The sequence below is a fragment of the Sciurus carolinensis genome, chromosome 2 (assembly GCF_902686445.1).
Source record: "Sciurus carolinensis chromosome 2, mSciCar1.2, whole genome shotgun sequence".
Taxonomy (NCBI): Eukaryota; Metazoa; Chordata; class Mammalia; order Rodentia; family Sciuridae; genus Sciurus; species Sciurus carolinensis.
The window spans coordinates 17,547,321-17,568,033 of record NC_062214.1 but is presented as its reverse complement, the minus strand read 5'-3'; the positions used below and the strand labels follow the sequence as shown (position 1 = coordinate 17,568,033).

Genomic DNA, 20,713 nt, shown 5'->3' with positions numbered 1-20,713 from the left:
CAGGGACCTCTGCAAGGTCCAAGAATAGGCCCTGGTACATAGCTGCAACCAGAATCATGACTGTGCCTTGGTATGTCTGCCCCAGGTGATTTTGTCAGGGGTCCCTTTTTCCTGGTGCCACAGGTCCTTGGGGCCACCCCCAACAAAATTCAGTTGCTTTGAATTTTGCAAGTTGGTTTTAGCCCAGGTCCTACTGTACATTGCCAGCCCATAGCAATGGACAAGCTCTGCTCAGGAAAAAGGCCACCTTGCCAGTCACCTCTCACTAGATACCTGATGGCTCCAGGTCTGATGCAGTTTGCCTTCCCCTATTAGTGCAACTTCTGAAATCCTACAGCATTCTCAAGGAAGTCGTGACAGTGAGCACAGCAATGTAGGAAGCCAGTGAACTAGAATGGAGAGAGTGAGGGGACCTTCTCCACTTGTCTACCAAAGTTTGTGGTCAGTTCGGCCCACAGGATAAATAAGCAGTGTTTGTTTTTTGTTTTTTGTTTTCCTGACTCTCCCACAAAAGAAGTCAACAGATGCAAAATATATGTACATTTTTATTTAGGAACGATCAAAAGGTTTGAAGTACCATTGAGGCCCATCTCAAACTGTACTACAAGTAATTTATCCCTGTTCCCCTCCCTTATTCAAATCCAGATACAAAATCTAGGAAATGTGCAATTTGCATCTTAGAAATAGCAGCATCCCCACAGGGGACCTTGTGAGGCCTGGAGACCCAGCCCACAGAGGGCAACCCCATGCCTCCCACCTCAGCACCAACAGTCCACACCAAAGGCAAGCTCTGTCTTTGTTAGAACGTTTGTGCAGAGAATCCCCTCCCACTCAGCCCATGTGACACAGCGTGCCTTTTTCTCAGTTTGGTTTCAGGCTTGGTCACAATAGGAGGTGGGATCCTCAAACAGTTTGACTAGGTTCAGTGTGCCTCTGGACAAACAGGACAGTCTCCCTTCACTTAGCACTAGGACGATCACTTCTGCAGTTGTCCCAAGAAGACAGGAAGCACTCCAGAGGCAAACTGCTCATGTCGCTCGCCTTGCTTCTCAGTAGTCTGGCCCGGGGAACAAAGGGGTGCACTGAAGACCAGAGCATAAATGGGTGCTGGAGGACCAGGAGTCAGGACTTGGTGAGGAAGGAATCTGCGGGCCTTTGGCAACCTCCCAGGTATCCCCAAAGACTGCGTCGATAAAACTCAACGAACAACAGCCAGCAGGGCAGAGGGGAAGGTGGTCGTGTTTTGTTTTTAACAACAATTATGGCACAGTCTGACCCTTCTGCCACAGCTAACAAAGCAGCTGCTCTGAAGTTGGCAGGAACTCGCGACCCCGGCATGACCTTTGCTCCCTTGGCTCTCACCCAGTTTTACAAGGAGCAACCCAATTGTCTCACTGGAAACCTGCTTGGGAGTGGGTGCTAGCTCACTCCAGCCAACAATCTTGCTGCAAGAATATGTGGGCAGGAACCAGGGGCGAGAATATAGCTCTTTAAACGTGAAATACATGGTCAGTGGTACCACGTGATAGTTTGTCCCTCTTAACCATGTCTGTGCTCTGGAGGTTGGTGCTTGGGAAGGACTGAGCACTTGCATCCTCTGTCCCAGACTTTTCATCTTTCACTCCAGTCACATTAATTCAGTCACCTGCTTTTCGGAAGGTCATGTGGAAAACAGCTATACCTTAACACATGTAGCTGCCCATCTGTGTGCACAACTGGCACATGTATACATGCCTACACCCACGCCAGCCTCTAGAAGGAAGAGGCACTAATGGCAGGTGAAAATGCCTCCCACGGGGATCCTGGCTTGCCACCTGCCTGGACAGCAGGAAGATGCCCTCTCCACTCTGCCTAGCTCCTGCCAGCGCCTCAGGAAAGGCAGGCAGCAATCAGTAACTCCGCAAATCCTCACAGTCCTGCAGACCCAAGAACCAAGGAAGCAGATACAGGCTCCTGTCCTTGTCCATGTGACAACCAGGGTCTGCCTGGTCTCATTCCCAGACTCCAGGGCAGTTAGTTATGAATGGGTAGTTCATAAAATAAAATAAAATAAAAGCCTGTAATTTCTGCAGGGTGGTGAAGGACCAATCCCCCTTTCAAAGTGGAGTTCAGATTTATGGGCAGGACAGGATGGCTGGCTTGTGTTGACAAGCAGGTCCAGGACATCAGCCCCCAAAGCAGGCTCTCCACCCTCAAGGGCCACACATCTGTATAGGCTCCTTTTACTTCACAGCCACAGACTCCTTTTCTTTGGCTCACAGATGCTAGGACGTCTGGGAGCACTTGGGTTTTCTTCATCCCAGCTCCCCAGTGCGACCTGGCACCGAAACACATGGACTCTGGCAAGAACAAATTCTATCCAAGGCCTCGGGTTCCATTGGGACTTTGGGCTGGGCTGGGTAGCAAGCCAGGCAGCACCGTGATCGCTCCTTTCATCTAGTGATTCTGCCAGCACCAAAATGGTCATGTTGATGATGACATCCCCGACGATCTCATCAGCCCTGGGTTGCATGGCTTGGCCATGTCCCTGCCCATTTAACAGAACAGAGCAAACAGCACAGTGGGCACACTGGGTTGAAGCCTAGCCTGGGGAGGGGACCTGTGCTCAGAGCAAGTCTGGAGCTCCATAGGCACTGAGCTCCTCAGAGACCAGGGCTCCTGGGAACCCATGTTTGCTGTCAGGGAAGAGAGAGAAGCTGAGCTGAGAGAACTTGAAGAGGGGCTGCAGGACTAGAGTGAGGAGATCCAGGTCCCACTGGCTAGTTGTCATCAGGACAAGTTGGCTGTGCAGACCTGCGCACATCCAGAGGGCTTTCCTTCTCCAGCACACACTATGCTTTGCAAATGAATGTGATGTGTGAACGTTAAAACAATACAAAAGCACATCTGCAAAGGTGAATCAAAGCAATAAGCTTTGCTAGGTAAACTGGGGGCGGGGGGGTGCTCTCAGAAAAGCTCCAAGTCTCGTTTTTAGATCTTCCTCCTGCTGGTTCTCCCCTACCAAGAGCCTTTAAACACGGGCTGTGATGTTTGAACTGAAAAGCTACTCTAATCTGAGGATTCTGGTCCACACAGAGGTTAAGAAGATGAGAGGCAACAGGGCCCAAGACCGGAAGAGCATAAGCAGGCAACTTCTGAGGAAGGACATGCACAAAGACACCATGTCCAACCAGAGAGGCTGCCTCCGACCCCTCCACAGAAGGCAACTGTGGGACAGATGTGACACAGTCAGAGGGAGAGGAAGAGGAAACAGGATAAAAACCCACAAGAGCCACATGGCAACCTGTAGAACTCACTGGAGCTTCCTGGTGGGTCGGCCTCCTAAGGCCACTGAGGACACATCTGGGATTGCAGGTAGAAGCCCTTTAGGCACCACTGACACTCTGCCCCACTCCTGCTTCCAGAGAGCAGAGTGCAGGGCCTTGTGCCCAGGTGCTTTGGTCCAGCTGACCAACCACCTGTCATTTAGTCAGGAGAAAGGAGCTCTAACAGTCACTGAGCCATTTGGCTAGGGCCTTCTTTTTCAGGAACCCAAGCGTCCTGAAAATACTTCCCCTCCCCAAATCAAAAAGCTCTTCAATGATCAAAAATTAAAACAGGTAATCAAAAAATGTAAAGCATATTATCAAATTCAAATTTCCTTTATCAGAACTGTGATCTGGTTTCACCTGGTAGAACCAAATTTACAACCTCAAGTGAAAAACAATAAACCAAACAGGCATAAGACACCGGCAAGAGAAATACTGAAAGACAACTCACACTTCTGACAAGCCCAAGTGCTGAGAGGAGGGGGGGAACTTGTCACCTGGTAACATCGGCTTTTCTTCAGGAGAGGTGAACAGCCCCGTCCCCCTCTCACCTCTGCAGTCCACAGCCAGTCTTCTGACAGGGACAGCAAAGAATTCCACCCTTCAGCAGTGTGCAGAACCAGCTGACGGCCTGGCTACCACCACCCTACAAACCCACTGCCATCGTCAGTGCGACTCTGGACTCTGGATGTGTCTGTGCTTGCCACGCTGTATTCACAGCTAGGCACCCAAAGCCCTGGGTCCCTATAATGGTGTCCCTTTAAAGCACCTTCTTGATGACCACCTCTCAGTGTCATGTTTGATCATCATACTCTTTCAAGACAGAAGGTCCAGATCCCACTTTCTCACTCCATCCAAGAGCACAGGAAGAAGCAGGGTCTGTCCCGCTGTGGATGGAGCTCCTCACGTGGTCAGTCTTGCTGTTTGTGGTGTGGCCTTGGCTGTTGGGAAGGGCCAACATCTGTGAGACAGACATGCCAGGGCTGGCTTCACGGTTACAGCTCCACCTAAAAGACGGGCTGGTGTCTGAGGCTGGGGTGCTGTGTCCTGCACAAACTTGTCCAGCATGTAACGCTTTTTTTGTTTTGCTGTTTGGGTTGTAGTGTCAATATAAATAACCAAGAGGATCCTCTCTGCAGACACTATGTTCAGCTGGTGCACACGGGCTCTAGAGGTGAGGCCAGCAGGCACGGGCTGAGGCACGGAGTGGTTTCTCAGACACTTGGAGATGGCTTCGTGCCGGGCTGCCCCTGCCACCAGCGCACAGCAGTCCCCTGCCCACACACAGGCTGCTTCCCAACACCCACATGCCGTGAAACTCAAGTGTACACATCACATGTTCATTTTACAAGATATCAAGTGAATATTTGTACTGTATATGTGGATATATAAATTAATCTGCATGTACATAAATACTAAAGGAAAGATTCCAAGTTGTCTGTTCTCTGAAGGAAGGCAATCACTTGCCATTCTTGGCAATTCCTCAAAGGCTTTTGAGACTAATAGCTTCACTCCCCAAAAGGAAAGGATACAAAAATAGGCTGCAAAACTTGCCAAGTATTCACAAGTCCCCAGTTTGAGACAAATAAGAGGTGGTCCCTATTGGGCCAGAGAGGGCTAAAGAAAACACTGTGTAGAAGAACAATGGTTCACGGGCTTTGGGCTTCCCAGGAAAGCCCTCTCCTGGAAAGCAGAAAGTGCTGGCACCATGCTCATCCCCACAGGCCAGCCAGCACGTGGCCTGCCTGCTCCCCTTCCCTGGGTGTCTAGAAGGTAACCAGTGCTTCCTGCCCAAAGACCATCCCCGCCCTGGGTCTCCTGGAGCTCCACACAGTCAAGCGCAGCAGGAGCGCGCCTCCGCGGCTTGGGCAGGGCCTGGCACTTCAGGAACCTATTTCTTTGGTTCACTTCTAATAGGTGAGCAAGGCCACAGGGGACACCTCGCCCACCTCCTTTGCTAGAGTGGCCAGTCTTGAGGAAATCAGGGCTTTACCACTTAGTACAGCTCTGTAAGTTTTCTATTGTTTCAAAGGCATCTTTACCTGTGATTTTCTCAATTCAAAAGAGGACATGAGGGTTAGACTAAAGTATATAAGTATTCTTATTTCCAAGTTTGGGGACATAAATACAGAACTTCAGAGACTCCCTCACAAGGACCTGTCCAGTGACGTCCAGCACCTCTGGGGTATCTGCCCAGCATGCTGGCCAGGCCCTTGGTGTGTGGTTGTGGCGTTCCAGATGTTTTGCCAGGATCTCCGCCCACAAGTCTCAGTGCTCAAGTCCACTCCAGCTCTGATAATCCCCTGCAGTCCCGAGCCCGTCTGCGCTCCCTCCCTCTTACTCTACTGGGACGGTGTGCCCTCTCCCCAGCAGGAGGCTCTGAAGTGAGTAGGGGGACAGGGCTCTGAACACTGCAGTGGCCAGAGCTGCAGGCTGTAGCCATACCTTTCTTCACCCACCCTCCCATTTCCTTTTCTCATTTTCCTCTCACTTTTAAGGCGTCTACATTTCTACATTAAAGAAAGGGGGGGGGAAAGGCGAATGCATCGGTCTGTATGTTAGGCTTAACAACAAATGTTTCTTTAGTTGATCTGATAACTGAAAAGTTATGGTCCTTGATTCAAACTCCCACAAAAAAAAAAAAAAAAGAAAAGAAAAGCCAAATTAAGGTAACAACTGAAGAGAGTGGCAAGGTCCAACGTGGCTCTCAGAGCCGAGCGGTATTGTGAACTGAGGGTAACAGCGGGCTCTGCACCAATCGGCCCACAAAGCAAGCCTGGCTCCACGAGGGGAGCTCCCTGCAGTGGGACCACTTCCGCGAGGAAAGCAGACGGCGGGGCTCGGACACAGTCCTGAGCATCTCCGACCCCTGCCTGCCACGGAGGGTGAGGGCACCTGCGGCTCCAGTGTTCCCAGAGAACAGACAAACGGCACGTTCAGAGATGATGGGAACCATGGCCCACTTGGCCAACCGAAGTGTCTATATGATGAAAGTGTTGGAATCTGGTATTTTATTAAATGTAGAGAGGCAATGTTTGTTAAAACTTGATTCTGTCTACGAATATGAAGTCTGAACTGCTTCATCCCTGGGAGGCCAAGGGAAGGTCCTACATTGTGGGAGGAAGGACTGGCAGACCCTTTCTTGACACTTGCTTGGTGACGGCAGGCTCTGGCCTATCTGCAAGGCCTCTGCAGGCTCTCCTGGGTGCCTAGCGGCTGGCCATGGGAATGACATGTGGCAGCAGAGAGGCAGGTTCGGCTGTTCCACGTGGTAGGCAGCATCCCAGATGGGCCCGTCCTTCAGAATAATCGGATCAAATTCAGTCTGTTTCTGAGGAGAAAACACAGGCCTGTCACTCCACAGCTGCTGCAATCTGCACAGACCCCAGGGCAGCCTGGTCCTCACTATGCCAGGGTGGCATCACTGGCTTTGGGGACTTCTTAACTCCATGAGTAATGCCTTCCTGCCAGCCACTCCCCCATCTCCAGCCTGGGGAAAGGTGAAAAAGAGCAAGTGGATTAAGGATGAGGCTGATCTGCCAAGGCCTCCAGACTCTTTGTGGAACAACTGCCAAATCCCTGGCCTCGCAGCTGGAGCAGCTGTGTGGCCTCTCCACATCCACGAATCCTACCTTGCCTCACCCCAGCGCCTGTCTTCTACACCTCGTGCTACCTTCTCCCTTGCCACCCCCTGGAACATGCTGCCTAGATCTCAGCAACTGGGTTCAGCATCCACGATGCACACAGATAGGGCCCTTGCGTTGGAGCTGGCTGAGAAACAGGAGAAACCAGGTGCAAATGAACAGACTTGGAGGACAATGTTGCCACAGTGGCATGGCCAAGGATAGCAACGCTCACCAGGCGGAGTTGGGAGCTGAGGGAGTCAACACTTGGACTCAAATCCCATCCCTAGCTAAGGTTTTTGTTTTTGTTTTTGTACTGGGGATTGAACCCAAGAGAGCTCTACCGCAGAGCCATATCCCCAGTCCTTTGTTTTTTGAGACAGGGTCTCTCTAAGTTGCTTAGGGCCTTGTTAAATTGCTGAGGCTGGCTTCAAACATGCAATCCTCCTGCCTCAGTCTCCTGAATCCCTGGGATTATAGGTGTGCACCACCACCCAACTGCCATGATTTCTTTAAATACCCTTTCTTCCCCTTTCTCCCCCTTTCTCTCTCCTGGGATTCCTATAATGATGTCTCCCAGTTCCCTTAGGTTCTGTCCATTTCCCTTCATTCTTAATTTATTCTGATCCTTTGGATAACTTCAATCATCTTATCTTTATATCCACCGCTCAAATCTGCTGTTGAATGCCTCTTGTAAACTGTTCATTTCAGTGTCTGTACTTTTCAGTTCTAGAGTTAGTTTCATTCCCTTTTATTATTTCTATCTCTTTATTGATAGTCTTGTTTCATTCAACAGTTTTCCTGATTGACTTCAGTTCTTTGTCCATGATTTCCTTTAGTTTAATGAACTTCTGTAAGATAGCTGATGTAACATCTTTGACTAATAATTCCGATTTCTGGACTCACTCAAGGTTCGTGTCTGTCTGCTGTGTATAGGCCATGCTTTCTGATTTCTTTGTATGTTTTGCAATTTTTTGTTGAGAACTAGAATTTCTGAAGACTGTGGTAACTCAAATCTAATTCTCTCTGGAGACCACTGTTAATTTTTGCTTGTTGAGGACTAGAGTCATCTGTGACTTTTCCAAACTATTTTTGCAAAATGGTATTCTTTGTGGTACGGCATCACTGAAGTTTCTGTTGTCTCTGTGGCAACCTAAGATTTCCTTAAATGTCTGACTCACCAAAGGGGGGAATTATTTTAAAGGGTACTGTCTCTTTAAATCCCTTGTGTCTACAAAGCCGCTTCAGTCCACAGGGATTAGAAAAATGACCAGTCTCTATGTTGACCCCTCAGTAATCAAATGCAGTGATCAGCAATCAAAACACAAAACTAACTTTTGGAGGACCAAGTCCTTAATGCCCACCCTGGCAATGACAAGCCACAGCAGGAAGCGGGACCACAGTCACCACAGATGCCTACTTCAGGGCTGAGGGAGAGGCGCTGCTGTTAAGGCTTGGAATCGTCCACTCATATGCCTCTAAGCCCCACCCTGGGGTGGGGTACACGGCCCAGGGATGAGGTGCAGCCTGCAGGACCAACCTCCGCATTGCCCAACTCCACAGGCACTGTCTGGGTGTCTTCTGCAGCCTCCACCACAGCCAACCCTGCTGGCAGGGTCACCATTTTGATGTGCCCAATCCCTTCTGTGGCACTTCCCTCTTAGCTCCCACCCAAGCTTCTGGCTGCCTAGTGATGGGGCCTTGAATGAGGAATCAAATACTAGGGAGGGAAAGAAGGGAGAGGCTGGGAACTCAGGCACGTAGAACCTAGAAAATTTTAAAAACTGATAATGTGACTTATCTGTGGCTTCACAACTGTGTCTTAAAATAATCTTCTGAATTTTGCTTTTGAGTACTAAAATACCATAATTCAGAGAAACCAAGGAACACAATTCACACTTTGAGTTCCATACATATCCAAGAGGGAAAGTGATTTTCCATTTAATAAACATTACTTCTACCCCAGGAAGAACAGAAACATAAAACATTGTCACTTTAGATAAAAGCACCACACCTCATGGTTGGTTTTTTTTTTTTTTTTTTTTTATACCAGGGATTGGACCCAGGGGCACTTAACCACTGAGCCACATCCCCAGCCCTTTTTTTATATTTTATTTAGAGACAGGGTCTCACTGAGTTTCTTAGGGCCTCCCTAAGTTGCTGAGGTTGGCTTTGAACTTTTGATTCTCCTGCCTCAGCCTCCTGAGCTACTGGGATTACAGGCATGTACCACCGTGCCTGGACTGCTTCATGTATCTAAAGACGAAGGCTCTTTTCCCTTTTGTTTAACAATTTGAGTTGAATTTCCTCTGATGTGCTAATGCTCTCTTCTACCCAGTGATTGGGATCTGCCTTAGATGATGTTTTGATCTGTTCTTCTATTGCTAAGAAATGGCTCAAAAAAGCTTGGGTCCTTTTAGGTTTACCATGTTCTTTTCCCTGCACAGGCTTAAAAATAACTGAACCAAAACCAAAGCCCAACTCTCAACCCTTTATCCATGTAAGGCTCCCATGGCTTCTGCTGCCAGTCAACCTTAAGACAGCAGAAGCCCCCTGTGCAATAAATTCAACGTCCATCTTTGAGTGCATCCTCCCCTCGCCCACAAAGGAAGGCCATGCTTCCTGCAGACCCCCTTACCTAGCTGAAGTCCAGCCTGGGGACTCGATGTGCCAAAGGGTTCTGAGCTGGCCTCAGGTGCACTGGGCTCCCACGACTCACTGTTCTCAGACGCCTCCGAGTAGGAGTCACCCAGCCCTTTGTGAATTGCTGCAGGCTCACCAGTGCCAGGTCCCTGGTCCTCACCACCTGTATCTGCCACGGCCCGTGTCTCCTCACCCATTTTCTCAGCAAACCACTGCTTGACCTGCTGGGAGCTCATCTGGGTCTTGTCACAGAGGTTCTGCAGGTCCTCCTCATACAGCATCTTGTGTGTCAGGTAATAGTCCTGCAGCAGCTCCCGGTTTCCAGGGGTGATGACCAGCAGCCCCGGTGGGAAGTTGCCCCGCTTATAGTCCTCGTACCACTTGAGCTGGCCGTTCTTGAGCGCATACCTGCTGTCTCCAAACCAGCGCACCACCTCTGGCCGCGGCAGCCCCGTCTGGGCCATGATGGAGTCATAGTCCTGGTTGCTTGGCCACTGTGTCTGGACAAAGAGCTGCCGCAGCAAGTGCCGCTGCTGAGCCGTCTTTTTGTAGCTCACCTTGCCAGAGGGTTGCTCTGCCAGCTTGCTCAAACCATCCTCCTCCTGCTCACAGGCAAGGAGCCCTGGAAGCTCACTCTTGCCACTGGCTTCAGTGACCCTCAGGTTCTTGAGGTTGATTTTGATGGGGCTGACTTTGCGCTCTGCTGATAGTTGGCCTGTGGGCATTTCTGGGGAGCCATTTTCACCAGCAAGTCTCAGTTCGCTGGCTGCCTCCCCCTCTCTACCCTCTTCGTCGGCAGCCTCCTCTTCCTCCAGACAGGCCATCCCATCGGCTTTCTTGGTCTCCTCAGCATTCACTTTTTTCCGTCTCTCTGAAAACCAGCTATCAATTTCTCTCCGGGTCATCTTGGTTTCACCTCTCAGGCGGTCCAGTTCCTCATCGAGAGGGAGCGGGTTTTGTGCGAAGCTGCTCTCCAGGGCTCGGAGCTGCTCTGGGGCTCTCTCCTTGTATTTGGTGGGTGTGAAGTCAGGAGTCTGGTGCCAGGATTGCCGTTTGGCGGCAGGGTGGCTTGCTAATGAGGCCACTGTCGGGATGCAGGTTACCTCGGGGGTCTTGGATGATGGGGAGAAGGGCACCTCGGGCACAGAGTCCATGAGAATGGAGCTGTGATCCCCAGGCATCATGGCTCTGGAGCCTTTCAGGTTCCGGCAATGGTACCTCCGATCACTGAACCACTTCCGCACCTCCCTAGTGCTGAGGCCGGTGACTTTGGTCAGATGCTCGACTTCGCTCTGCCCTGGGAACTGGTTCCGACAGAAGCTCCCTTTCAGAGCTGACAGCTGTTCGTGGGACTTCTTATTTTTGTAGATGCTAGCGTCAAGGAAGGCTTGGGAAGTTATGCTGGGGCAAGCTGTGAGGAGCGACTGGGCCGCGTTGACCACCTTCACCGCCGATGTTGTATTTGAACACACAGTGTTAATGGGTGCCGCTGTTGGCTGCTTGGGAACAGATGTGACAGCCAGCGGGAGAGACGAGGTTGGTGCTTGCAACCCATTGGCCATCAGTGGCTGAGTGACCAGGAGTCCTCCCGCCGTGCCCTCTGGCTGTCCTACGACGTGGCCTGGGAGAGCAGCCTGGATGAGATGCTGGACATTGCCCGCACTGGCGACCAGGGGGGTGTTCAGAACTGTGATCGTGGGCTGAGGCACAGACTGGATGACTGTATTGAACATCTTTTTACGGGCATCCTCAATCTCCTCAGGGGACCAGCTGATGCCTTGCTTCAGCCTCTGGGCTGTGAACCAGATCTTGAGCTGTTCTTCTGGATACTTGGTCACCACAGTCAGATAGCAGAGCTCGGCCTTGGTTGGGTAGGGGAACTTGTGAAAGGAGTTTTTCAGGAAGCTGTTGGAGTCCATAGCCGCATTGTACGTTGGGATACTGCTAAGGGGGATCATCACTTTGGGAAGGGCCTTGGATGTGGGCAGGGGCTGGTGGGCGTGGTGCTGGGTATGCACCGGGGCCTGCTGCTGGAGGGACAGAAACTGTGCTATGCCAGCTGGCAGAACTGGCACCGTTCCTATCAGGGGCCCATTGGTGGCATGGGGGGGCTTTGTAGAGCTGGCAGATGCCTGGCTGACTGGAGCTGCCCCATTAACGAAGGCGTGGTCCCCCTCTTTCACCTCTGCCTCCCCAGCTGATGGCTTTGGCAAGGCCTCACCCACAGGCTGGCTGGGGACATTCTCCTTGAGCGTATGGATTTTTTTGGCTTCAGCTTTACCTTTCATTATCTTCATGATTGGAGTCTTGGTAATGATGATTTCAGCCTGTCCGTCAGTCCCCTCGGCGCTGGGCTCCCCTGCTGGGTCAGGAGTGCTGCTGCTCTCGGGGATACTCTGCTCCACGACTACATGATTGTCTGGCTTGGCCACATTCCACACAAAGTTGGCTTCCCCTGAATGACACTTTGCATTGTGCAGGGAAAGCCCCTCAGGGGTTTTTGCCAGGAAACTGCACCCAGGGCATATAAAAGTTGGATCTTTATTAAAGTCTGTGTGCTCTGAGTTCATATGTCCCACAAATTGGGTCATGTCCTGGGATCTGAAATCACAGTCTTTACAGGAATATAAATAGCCATCCAAAGTGTTCCGATGCCCATTGGCCAGTGAAGAGCCATCAGTACTGCTGGAGTTCTGGGCTGCCTCACTGCTGGTAGCAGGTGCTTCTGAGGGCAGATCCTGCTGGGGTACTTCAGGCAAGGCCTCTGCTGGCTGGGCCTCCACACTGGCTTCCTGCAGCACCACAGTCTTCACTGGGATCATGCATGGGGTGGTGGATTTCCTCTTGCTGGCCATGGCTACAATCACTCTGGGTGATCAAGAGGCCAAGTACGTGACAGTAAAAGTTCCAGCTACTCCATGAGGGCCCAAGAAACACCTTCTAAGGGCAGCCTTTTCGGTTACTTGCAGAAAGTAGGTTTCCCCTATTAAACCTGAGGAGGAAGAGAAAAAACATGATTAAGTACCTTAAACTATTTCTCAGACCACCAGACGCACTTCACTGCCTCCCTGTAGCATCTAGGTCTTTTCACAAGAAGCTCGCCAGCAGCTCAGATGTGAAGACTGAGGCAGGAGCGCCCTGGCTGCTAACAGTATAGAGCCCTGAAAAATAATCTGTGAGTGTTCCAATACTCTTTATAGACTACAGCCATGTTTCTTAGTTTCTTTTTTCTCCCATATCTTTGCATGAAGTAACTCAGTTTTAAAAACAAAAACAAAAACACCCTCTTTTGGACCTCCAAATTAATTCTGACCATGTCAGAGTGAGAACAAAAGATCCACTGTAATTCTTGTCTAAATGTTTGGGCCAACAAGGGTTTTTCTTTTCACAGCCTTCCCACGTGTGAGTACACGCCTAGTCTCCTCCAGGCCAGGCACAGAGTCCAGGCTGGCTAAAGAGTGTGAACGCAGGGCAGGGCTGGGCAGGAAGATGGGCTGCTGCCCGTCACCCTTGTGTCAGCTGCAGGAACGGGATCACCTCACAGTTACAGACTGGACCCAGACACTGCCACCCAGGTGAAGCCAAAGGCAGAGGATCAGGGCATCCAAGGACGCAGCTCACAGTGGTTCCCACAGGGGCGCTCCTACTGTAATGACTTGCATTGGGCTGACTTTTTTATTTTTTATTTTATTTTCTTCCAATGTCTTTACTGCTCCTTAAAAAAGTCTTTGGTTTGTTTGAAATCAATTTCAAAAGCTGATGGATTGGTTTACTTATATACAAAATTACTGTAATAATAATCATGTCATGAGCTGTCATAAGTGTTTCTGTGATCCCTATTAACATATCACCATAATCATCTTTACCTTCTTTTTAGCAAATATAATGCTGTAACGACAAAGATAATAGTAATTATAATATCAAAATCAAATCAAAGTTTGTATTCAACATAAAATGTAGAAAAAATTTAAAATATCTCCATTCAAATTTGTAGCAAGCAAACACAGTAAACTATTTTTATATTGTTTCTAAATGTAACCCTGATGACCAGGATGGTAAAAATAATTACTATTAAAAAAAGTTGTGGTGAGAAAGAAAGAAGTATTTACCCAAATTTAACCATTAGTCATCATTTCAGCCACATTAAAATATGCACATTTTTTGACTTAATATTAATGGTAAATATAAAATATCAACATTAAACAAAGAACATAAAACTACCCATAATTATATATACCCTTTCATCAGCCCAAATATTTTATATACAGCTTTAACCAGAAGGAGCACACTTGAGTTTCCTTTCCCTCACTGAACATGACCATCATGACATCTTCATCACATGCTCTTCATGGTCGCAGTACCTGGTAAGTGCCTGATGATGTGCCACATGGACTTAACTGACTCCTGCCAAGATTCCCACCGCCCCAATTTCATGGGTCAGAGTGAAATGAACAACTCTGGACATACAGGGTATTTTTCTTCTATCAGATTATTTCCTCAGGTAAAGTGTGCAAACATGAGTTTATGAGCTCAAAGTATATCATTTCTAAGTTCCTTTGTGTATAGGCAAACATTTTAAATTAAATGCTTTACAATTCCAAGTCAGAGAAATGAAGAATAATACAGTTAGGTTCCTAGTGAATAAACACATTTTCAGACAAATCATGGAAGACATCCAATAGAATATCCAAAAGCGTAAGTGACAAAAGATAAAAGACAAATTGGATTTTACCAAAATTAAAAACTTGTGGTTCAATGGTCACCATCAAGACAGTGAAAAGCTTTGGAAATCATATCTAATGAGATGGATCTAGAATATATATAGACTTCTTACAACTTAACCAAAAGGTAATGACCCCATTTAAAAATGAGTAAAGAATTGGAACAGACATTTCTCCAAAGAAGATCTGTAAACGGTCAGTAAGCACGTTACAAATGTCCAACACCACTAGTAGTCAGCGAAATGCAGATCAAAATCACAAGGAGAAACCTCTTCACACCCACCAGGAGGCTCCAGCAGGACGATAAGCGGATGGAGGACGTGGGGAACTGAGTCCTCAGGCACTGCAGGTCGGGATGGAAATTGGTGCAGTCATGCTAGGAAACAGTGAGCAATTTCTCAAAAACTTAGTGCAATTGCCTAAGACCTAGCAATTGCACTCCTAAGTAAATACAAAAGAGAAGTGAAAACATGCCCACACAAAAATTTGCTTATGATAGCATTATTCACAGTAATAGTAAAAAATGGAAGCAAACCAAAGCCTATCAATTGATGAATGGACAGATAAAATGTGATATGGCCATACAATGGAATATTATTCAGCCACAAAAAGGAAAGACGTTTTGATACACACTGCAACATGGGTGAACCTGAAAACTGTGCTAAATGAAAGAAGGCAGACACAAATGCCACACACTATGATTCCACCTACATTAAATGATCAGAAGTGGCAAATCCATAGAGGCAGAAGGTAGACTGGGGCTACCAAGGGCTGAAAAGAGGGGAGGAAGGGAAGGGACTTCTAACGGGTCTGAGGTCTTTTCTTGTGGTGATGAAAATGTTCTAAAATTAGACAATGGAGATGCTTCCATAACTGTGAATATATTAAAAACCACTAAAAGAACACTGAACCTGAGAGAGGTTGAGGGCGAAAAGCGCAGCAGGCAGGTCTGTAGAAGAGGGTCATGGTTGCATTTCTAAGTGTCATTAGTTATACTTCTGACCTACCTTGGTGATAGTGACTGCCACCCTGCGTATAGGTGAATGGCACTGGCTGCAAACACCAGGGCTGGCAGGGGAGAGGGACGGGAGATGCAGAGCACAGGGAAGAGAGTGCCCAGGAGGCCAGCAGGACGAGGAGCAGGCAGGTGCAGGCACCAAGGCTCGCGGCCACAACCGCTGTCTGCAGTGCCGCGTGGGTTTCACCGAGGAAGACGTAGGTAAATTCTATCTCCAGTGTTTTACTTACTAAGTCTGAAAGTGGGTGACAAGAAGATGAATTTGATTTTTGGAAATAGTCCCAATGTGATTCAAAATTAAGTCTCCAGGGCTGGGTTGTGGCTCAGTGGTAGAGCACTTGCCTGGCGCACGTGAGTCACTGGGTTCCATCCCCAGCACCACGTAAACAAACGAAATAAAGATATGTGTCCATCTACAACTAAGAAGAGTTTTTTTTTAAATTAAGTCTCTAATTAGGCCCAAATTATCATTCAAATAAAAGACCAATAAGGGTAACACTGCTAGCCACTCTCTCAGGGGGTCAATCACTGAATACAGGCAATGACAAAGGAGTAGCAGTGGAGGCAGTGATCACGTGTAGAATGTGCTTTTGTACACATCCTTTCACTTTACTCTCACAACAGACCCAAGAATCCCATTTCATGGTCAAGAAAGACATGGCTCAGAGAAGCGCATAACTGCCAGGAGGTCACACAGCTAGGAGGTAGCAGAGACCAGATAAAAACCTAGGCAGTCTGGTTCTAGAGTTGGCAACCTCAACCATCCACACACTGAGCCCTTTGAGTAACCGCTGATTGTTTAAAAAGGAGTTTCATGGCCTCTTGATGTGATGTTTTTTTCTCTAGCATTTATTAGGAAAATTCCAAGCATACAAGAAATTGGAAATAATTTTACAGTGAACACCCATGTCACTACCATCTGGATGCTTACCAGTGGCTATTTTGAGCAGCATTATCCAATTGAGGTAATTTTAGGCTTATTTGTCATACATTTTTTTAAAGGGGATCTATTAAAAGTAGTATTTAAAGAGCAAAGATCCAATTATCTAGGAAACCATTCATCCTGAAGACACTCACGGGGCATGTCTGACAAATGAGGCATCATGTGTGGAACCCTGGTGTTTCCTAGGACAGGCCCAAGTAAGGTGAGCTGATACAAATGTAAAGATTTTGTACTCAAAAGAGATTTAGGGGAAAGGGTCATATTATTTTTGATATTGTTATTTATACTTTTGATACCATATCCAAGAAAACACTTGGCCATAAATGCTTTTCTTCTACTGTTTGTCCTTGGAATTTTGTAGTTCCAAGTATCACATTTAAGTCTTTAATCCATTTGAATCATTTTTTGTACATGGTCTGAGTCCAGTTTGCTTCTTTTGCAAGTGGATATTCAGTTTTCCCAACACTATTCATTGAAGGGACTATCCTCCCACGATTAAGGGCCATGTATTCTGTCCCGGTGGTCTATATATCTCTCTTTATGTCGGTATCATATTGTTTGTAATATATTCTGGAATAAGGAAGCACGAAGCCACAGTCTTTATTTTTGTTTCTCAAGACTTCTGGCCATTCAAAGTCCTTTGAGATTCTACAGGAATTTTAGGATTTTTTCTGTTTTTGCAAAAAATGTCATTGAGATTTTTATAGATATTGCGCTGAATTTTTAGGTATCTTTTGAACAATATGAACTCTTTACTCCATTAATAAAAGGATGCTTTTTGGGTTGAGGTTGTAGCTCAATGGTAGAGAGCTTGCCTAGCAGCTGTGAGGCACTGGGTTTGATCCTTAGCACCACATAAAAAATAAATAAATAAAATAAAGGTATTGTGTCCATTTACAACTGGTTAAAAATGAGTGCTGTGTTCCTGGAACTAACTTAAATTGAGGAAATTAAACATATATATATATATGATGCCTTTCAATTTGCTTGTGACTTCTTTAATTTCGTTCAGCAATGCTTTGTAGTTTTTCAGTGTAAAAGTCCTTTGCCTCCTTGGTTAAGTTCGTTGTTTTTTTTTTTTTTCTTTTTTTTTTTTTTCTTGTAAACAAATGGGATACATGTTGTTTCTCTGTTTGTACATGCATAAAGGCAAACCATTTGTGTAATCATAAATTTACATAGGGTAATGTTGTTTGATTCATTGTTATTTGTTCCCTTCCCCCCCACCCCTCCCCACCCCTCTTTTCCCTCTATACAGTCCTTCCTTCCTCCATTCTTGCCCCCCTCCCTAACCCTAACTCTAACCCCAACACTAACCCCTCCCACCCCCCATTATGTGTCATCATCCACTTATTAGCGATATCATTCGTCCTTTGGTTTTTTGAGATTGGCTTATCTCACTTAGCATGGTATTCTCCAATTTCATCCATTTGCCTGCAAATGCCATAATTTTATCATTCTTTATGGCTGAGTAATATTCCATTGTATATATATACCACAGTTTCTTTATCCATTCATCAATTGAAGGACATCTAGGTTGGTTCCACAATCTGGCTATTGTGAACTGGGCAGCTATGAACATTGATGTGGCTGTATCTCTGTAATAGCTGATGTTAAGTCCTTTGGGTATAGGCCAAGGAGTGGGATAGCTGGGTCAAATGGTGGTTCCATTCCAAGTTTTCTAAGGAGTCTCCATACTGCTTTCCAGAGTGGCTGCACTAATTTGCAGCCCCACCAGCAATGTATGAGTGTACCTTTCTCCCCACATCCTCACCAACACCTGTTGTTGCTTGTATTCTTGATAATCGCCATTCTAATTGGGGTGAGATGGAATCTTAGGGTGGTTTTGATTTGCATTTCTCTTATTACTAGAGATGTTGAACATTTTTCAACATCTGTTTGTTGATTGCTTGTAGATCTTTTTCTGTGAAGTGTCTATTCATTTCCTTAGCCCATTTGTTGATTGGATTATTTGCATTCTTGGTGTAGAGTTTTTTGAGTTCTTTATAGATTCTGGAGATTACTGCTCTATCTGAAGCATGATTGGCAAAGATTTTCTCCCACTCTGTAGGCTCTTTCTTCATATTGCTGATAGTTTCCTTTGCTGAGAGAAAGCTTTTTAGTTTGAATCTATCCCAGTTATTGATTCTTGCTTTTATTTCTTGTGCAATGGGAGTCCTGTTGAGGAAGTCTGGTCCTAAGCCGACATGTTGAAGCTCTGAACCTACTTTTTCTTCTATAAGATGCAAGGTCTCTGGTCTGATTCCCAGGTCCTTAATCCATTTTGAGTTTAGTTTCATGCATGGTGAGAGATATGGGTTTAGTTTCATTCTGTTGCATATGGATTTCCAATTCTCCCAGCACCATTTGTTGAAGAGGCTATCTTTTCTCCATTGCATATTTTTGGCACCTTTGTCTAGTATGAGAAAATTGTATTTATTTGGGTTTGTGTCTGTGTCCTCTATTCTGTACCATTGATCCACCTTTCTATTTTGGTACCAATACCATGCCATTTTTGTTACTATTGCTTTGTAGTAGAGTTGAAGATCTGGTATTGCGATACCCCCTGCTTCACTCTTTCTGCCAAGGATTGCTTTAGCTATTCTGGGTTTCTTATTCTTCCAGATGAATTTCATAATTGCTTGCTCTATTTCTGTAAGGTACATCATTGGGATTTTAATTGGAATTGCATTGAATCTGTATAGCACTTTTGGTAGTATGGCCATTTTGACAATATTAATTCTTCCTATCCAAGAACATGGGAGATCTTTCCATCTTCTAAGGTTTTCTTTAATTTCTTTCTTTAGTGTTCTGTAGTTCTCATTGTAGATGTCTTTCACCTCTTTTGTGAGATTGATTCCCAAGTATTTTATTTTTTTCGAGGCTATTGTGAATGGGGTAGTTTTCCTAATTTCTCTTTCTGAAGATTCATCACTTATGTATAAAAATGCCTTAGATTTATGTGCATTGATCTTGTATCCCGCTACTTTACTGAATTCACTTATGAGCTCTAAGAGTTTTCTGGTGGAATTTCTGGTTCCTCTAAGTATATAATCATATCATCAGCAAATAGGGATAGTTTGAGTTCTTCTTTTCCTATTCGTATCCCTTTAATTTCTTTGGTCTGTCTAATTACTCTGGCTAGAGTTTCAAGGACGATATTGAAAAGAAGGGGTGAAAGAGGGCATCCCTGCCTTGTTCCAGTTTTTAGGGGGAATGCTTTCAGTTTTTCACCATTTAGAATGATATTAGCCATGGGCTTAGCATAGATGGCCTTTACAATGTTAAGGAATGTTCCCACTATCCCTATTTTTTCTAGTGTTTTGAGCATGAAGGGGTGCTGTATTTTATCAAATGCTTTTTCTGCATCTATTGAAATAATCATGTGATTCTTGACTTTAAGTCTATTGATATGGTGAATTACATTTATTGATTTCCTGATGTTGAACCAACCTTGCATCCCTGGGATGAAACCCATTTGATCATGGTGCACTATCTTTTTAATATGTTTTTGTACGCGATTTGCTAAAATTTTGTTTAGAATTTTTGTGTCGATGTTCATTAAGGATATTGGTCTGAAATTTTCTTTCCTTGATGTGTCTCTGTCTGGTTTAGGTATCAGGGTAATATTGGCTTCATAGAATGAGTTTGGGAGGGTTCCCTCCTCTTCTATTTTATGGAATACTTGGAGAAGTATTGGAATGAGCTCTTCTTTAAAGGTTTTGTAGAACTCGGCTGAGAACCCATCTGGTCCTGGACTTTTCTTTGTTGGTAGGCTTTTGATGACTTCTTTATTTCATTACTTGAAATTGGTCTATTTAAATTGTGTATGTCCTCCTCATTCAGTTTAGGCAATTCATATGTCTATAGAAACTTGTTGATATCTTCAAAATTTTCTATTTGGTGGAATATAGATTTTCAAAATAGCTTCTAATTATGTTTTGTATTTCAATCGTGTCTGTTGTGATATTTCCTTGTTCATTCCGAATTTTAGTGATTTGGGTTTTCTCTCATCTTCTCTTTGTTAGTGTGGCTAAAGGTTTATCAATTTTGTTTATTTTTTCGAAGAACCAACTATTTATTTTGTCAATTTTTTGTATCGTTTCTTTTGTTTCAATTTCGTTGATTTCAGCTCTGAGTTTATTTCCTGTCTTCTACTACTTTTGGTGTTGGTCTGTTCTTCTTTTTCTAGGGCTTTGAGCTGTAGTGTTAGGTCGTTTATTTGTTGAGTTTTACTTCTTTTATTAAATGCGCTCCATGAAATAAATTTTCCTCTAAGTACTGCTTTCATAGTGTCCCAGAGATTTTGATATGATGTTTCTTTGTTCTCATTTACCTCTAAGAATTTTTTAATTTCCTTTCTAATATCTTCTGTTATCCATTCATCATATAATAGCATATTGTTTAATCTCCAGGTGTTGGAGTAGTTTCTGTTTTTTACTCTTTCATTTATTTCT

At 45.8% G+C, this 20,713-nt stretch overlaps 1 protein-coding gene across 6 annotated transcripts in view; it reads right to left on the bottom strand.

The window, feature by feature from the left end:
* Positions 1–3,625: 3,625 nt before the first annotated feature.
* The window catches only part of Zhx3 (zinc fingers and homeoboxes 3), a 130,782-nt gene continuing 113,694 nt past the window's right edge, over positions 3,626–20,713 (bottom strand). For all 6 annotated transcript variants that reach the window (XM_047539208.1, XM_047539210.1, XM_047539209.1 and 3 more), the window contains 2 exons: positions 9,570–12,566; positions 3,626–6,639 (listed from right to left, as the gene is read on the bottom strand). In XM_047539208.1, coding sequence (XP_047395164.1) covers positions 6,629–6,639; positions 9,570–12,429 — 2,871 coding nt within the window. In that variant the 5' untranslated portion in view covers positions 12,430–12,566 and the 3' untranslated portion in view covers positions 3,626–6,628. The remainder of the gene's footprint in view (positions 6,640–9,569; positions 12,567–20,713) is intronic.